The following is a 4,235-nucleotide window of genomic DNA, read 5'->3' as shown; positions in this document are numbered from 1 at the left end:
CGGTGCAATTGTCTATAGTCTATAGTGTACGTTCAACGACAATGCGAATTTTTGATTGACAATTCGGTGACTTGAGTACATAAATTTTGAATTCTAAGTCAGTGTCCGTTGAGCAGCCTTTGTATTCTACGCAGATAATGAATCTCTGACAGTCGGGAAGCTGCAGCTGAATCCCTGCTCCCAGACCCATGGGGACCTTCCTCGGATTCCCCATACACCAACCGGAGTATGCCATGCGATTGACGCGTGGTCTGTATGATCCCTTTGTTGTGGATGTACTGGGAGATGCAGGTGAATTCATGCGAGGATACGTCTGCGATGTGAACGCACACGGCCTTTATGTTAAACTAGATGGCCAAACAGTGCAGCATATTCCGTTTGGTCGCGCATGGAGCGTGAAGGAAGAAGAACCCGAAGAATTACCTAGCCGCTTGAATTCGGGCGATATTGACGTCCGCATCGCCCTCCGGGACGGCGGCGTACCGTCTTGGACACCAGCTGGGTTGATTGACAGCGTTTGTTGTGCGGGTATGGAAGGGAACAATTCCGTGTCCAGTTGTTTTCAGTTTTCCATAGCCACGGTGGAGGTCATCCAGCCGGATTCCACGCCGGCTCGCTACACCATTATCGATGGACCAACAGCGATGACACAGAGGATCCGCAAGCGCGGATGCCTCGGCCCACTGGTACCACGGGATGCGTTTGAAAAAGCGCACGTGTTGATGTTCGACGCGTCCGTACAGTATCCGCATTCAGTCCGCTGGCTCAGAACAGCATGTTCGTCTCCACGATTTTCTGATTTCTGGCTGAGAAAAACTAGCGGGATGCTACTCAGTGTTCACGATGAGTATGTAGAAGTGCTGCTCTCCCCTGAATATCCCAAGTCAGTGGGGAAGGAAGACGACGGGGTCGACGATGAGCGCTGCTGTCCAGTGGAGAAATGGATAGTGGATTTTGTGGAACGCTTGCTAATTATCCAGCGCTCGACCGTCGACCAGATACTGAATGGCTTGAGCTGCACTGTTCAGCATTGTAAAGGTAGGAAGACTTATAAAAAAAACTTATGAAACCTAAGACAACTTGAGAAACCTGAGAGAACTTAGGACGGCTAAGCTACGCGATAGCACGTCAATTTGCTGACCTCCGTTCTGCTGCCCGACAATTCACTGATCGACATGTTGCGGATTAACACAACCTGCTAACCGACAGACTGCTGACCGACAATCCGCTTTCCTATAATTTTGCTGCCCGACGTTTTGCGATAACTTTTTTGTTACCGACAGTTTGCGTGTTGGCCTGGTTTTTTGGTTTCTTTGTTTCTTAAGCGCGTTTACTGGGTTTTTTAGATTTCTTAGTATTAAAATTTTTATCATGTCCTCATATGAGTCATATTCCTTTTGGCTCATGCCGCTTTTCCTTTCTATCATCAAGTTGTCGTTTCAACAAATTGCCGGGCAAACATTTTGTCGTTCAGCAAAAGGTCGTCCGCAAGTTATTGGTCAGCAAGGTGGCGGTCAGCAAATTGTCGGTGTGCCGAAACACTGATTTTTACTCCTTGGAGGTACTGTAATTTAAACGAACGCTCGCCCCGTTATCGAGCGACAGCTCTTCATTCAATTTAAAGTTGTTAACCTATTACACAGAGAGCGTTTAACGCTTGGCGATCGGCAGCCCCTCATATGGTAAATTACATGAGGAAGAACTGCTCACGTGTGGACCACGGAATAGTTCACGACTTCAGGTGTTCATAAAATGCACCATGGCGGTACTAAGAAAACTTATTTGCTATGAACATCTGTTTATTGTTAGTACAAGCGGCCCCCCTAATTTCTATCGCATTAGCATACCGAACAAATACAAATCTGCAGGTTACGCCACACTTTATACCACGGCACGCCACACAACACTATTTACACTGTAGATGTTTCTGGCATAGCTGATGTATAGCAAATACCGGTCTAAATTATAAACTATCGGTAAAAATTATAAAATACTATTTTTTTCCCTTATAATGATCTTAAATCTAGAGAGGAATAAATTTGTCATTCTAGGCGTAGTTTAGTGGCAGTCGATCACAGCGCAACTTTCGCGCTAAATACTTGGTACATGCTATCTGTACCCTAACGATAGAAATTACGGGACAAGCTTGCACAGCGCCATCAAGGTGCTTGTATAATTTACAAGATTAAAAGTCGGCACCTGTTGAGCAGTGTCGACGTCGCCGTCTTGCCTTCAAATTTTTTTCCTAAATTCGTAGAGATTCGAGATGATGAGCCGTGCTTCTGCAATCTATTCTTGGAAATTCAAGTCGTCGTCTTTTCATATCTGGACATATTCCACCAAAATTTCATCAAGAGGTAGACGATAAAAGTGTAGAAAGGTTCTCCAGCTTTATTCGACATATGCATTCTTGGTCGGCATTATTCAGGTTTTGCTACATTTGCGTAGCTGAATTTACTGGACTAGCGTCATCTTGCGGTCCTTTACACAGATTTACTTTGTATACCGATTTTAACGCGATCCTCTATCCTGTACGAGTCACATTTAGAGCAACAAACCTGGTGATACCCTACAAGGTCATAATTCTGGGTTAATTAAGGAGTCCTTGTTGAAAAGGTTATTGTATGTTGCTTTGCATTACAGGGTAAGTAGGACATTTCTTCACCTGTTAAACACCAGCATGATCCAGTCGTGCGCCATTGTGCCAACGCGTCCTGACTACGATACGATGAATCCTGACAAGGGATCAGTGTACAGTACGTGGATTTGGAAGGGAAATTTTGCCTGCGCCCATTACCTGGCGCGAACTGTTACAAACCAGTGCCGTACCTTGTATCTATGCGGAAAGTGGGAATTCTGCTTGTTTTCTATGGTCGAGTTATTCAATTTCTTGTCGCTGAAGCTTCAGTGGTTGGTCGTCACTGACAATACGGAACTGTATATTGGAGAATTAATAAACTTCCCTCAGTCGTCTTACTACCTGGATTTTATCGAACCGGATGTGTATAAGCTGTTCCTGTACAAGCCTCCGGAATTCGCAACAGTATGCGATAATATTCTGCTTCAAAACTGTGAGTTTGATGTCAAAAAGTGCATGAATTTCCCGAAAATCTGCCATGCGGCTACGGGAAGAGTGCAGCATGTGCTGGATGCCAAACTGTACTTTTCCTACGAGGACACCTTCTCGATCAGCGTGATTAGGTGGTCATTCGGTTTCGTCGGAGCAGCGGAAGCGGATTATGCGGAGTCTGTTCTCCACATGTTCGAAGTATTTTGTCCCGAGCTGGAGAGCAGCAAGCTCGAACGACTGCTGGATGGGTTAAACGCTTTCCCACTCCCCAAACATGCGCCAGAAAATTTACTATGGGCGTTTCTGCGACTCTCCTTTATGCTGTGAGTAATGCACGAATGTCCGACAAAGCGACTTCCTTGAAGCGTAACCACTACGGTGCAAAGCAGTGGTTTACCGTTGTCTAGTAACAGTCCACATAACTTAATTCGATGTAGTCTTGCGAAGTACTGTACACTTCAAATAAAACTGCTGAACTATTTGTAGGTGGAACAGTCCGTCTCCCGGGACCATTTCCGACATTCGAGCAGCCCTTTTAACCGAGTCGCCACAGCGCAAACTGATAACCCAGACTCTGTATTTATTGTCATTCCTGCAGCGATTCCAGTAAAAAATGCAACCAATTATTCTAACGCTTTCTTCCCACTAAACCAATGTTTGCAAATGGTGTATAAAGATTTGGCGATCTCGTAGAAAGCGACCCTGGGCGCCGCAACCTGTACGCAAAGAACAGCCATGTTGGGTATCAATCTTTTATTCTTATTCGTTCGGTAAATTCTGTTCTTAATGCCAGTGCTAAGGTTTGTTTTCCAATTTCGGCGCCTTAAGCTGATTTATAATGTTTTTTTTATCACTGTCCATTTTTTTATTGTGGCTGCTAAAATTACTTTTACCGCGCTTAACCCATGATTCTTCTTCGATGATCCCAGCGGACAGATGACGTTGCACCCAAAGCTTTCTTATTCATGGACGGTCCCCTTCAAGGACCTTATCATTCGCTTAAAGATTGCCCCACGAAAGAAATTTGAAATTAATAATTATTTTTTAAACGATTGTACTAAAGAAATTACATTATATTAAAAAATTTACATTCGAATATGTGTTGTAATTATATTTTTTAAACCAAATACAATTTAAGAATTAATAATAATTGATTTTGTGTGAA

At 44.0% G+C, this 4,235-nt stretch overlaps 1 protein-coding gene across 1 annotated transcript; it reads left to right on the top strand.

Annotated features, from left to right (window-relative positions):
• Positions 1 to 4,077, top strand: LOC129591114 (uncharacterized). The gene is made up of 4 exons (XM_055486645.1): positions 1 to 1,038; positions 2,258 to 2,357; positions 2,644 to 3,393; positions 3,557 to 4,077. Exons 1-4 carry the CDS (start codon positions 189 to 191, stop codon positions 3,678 to 3,680), a joined length of 1,824 nt encoding a protein of 607 aa, XP_055342620.1. The 5' UTR covers positions 1 to 188; the 3' UTR covers positions 3,681 to 4,077.
• Positions 4,078 to 4,235: the final 158 nt, after the last annotated feature.

This window comes from Paramacrobiotus metropolitanus, unplaced genomic scaffold (assembly GCF_019649055.1).
Source record: "Paramacrobiotus metropolitanus isolate TYO unplaced genomic scaffold, Prichtersi_v1.0 Parri_scaffold0000044, whole genome shotgun sequence".
NCBI classification, from domain to species: Eukaryota; Metazoa; Tardigrada; class Eutardigrada; order Parachela; family Macrobiotidae; genus Paramacrobiotus; species Paramacrobiotus metropolitanus.
Note: the sequence above shows the minus strand (reverse complement) of the source record. Positions and strands in the feature narration are given on the sequence as shown.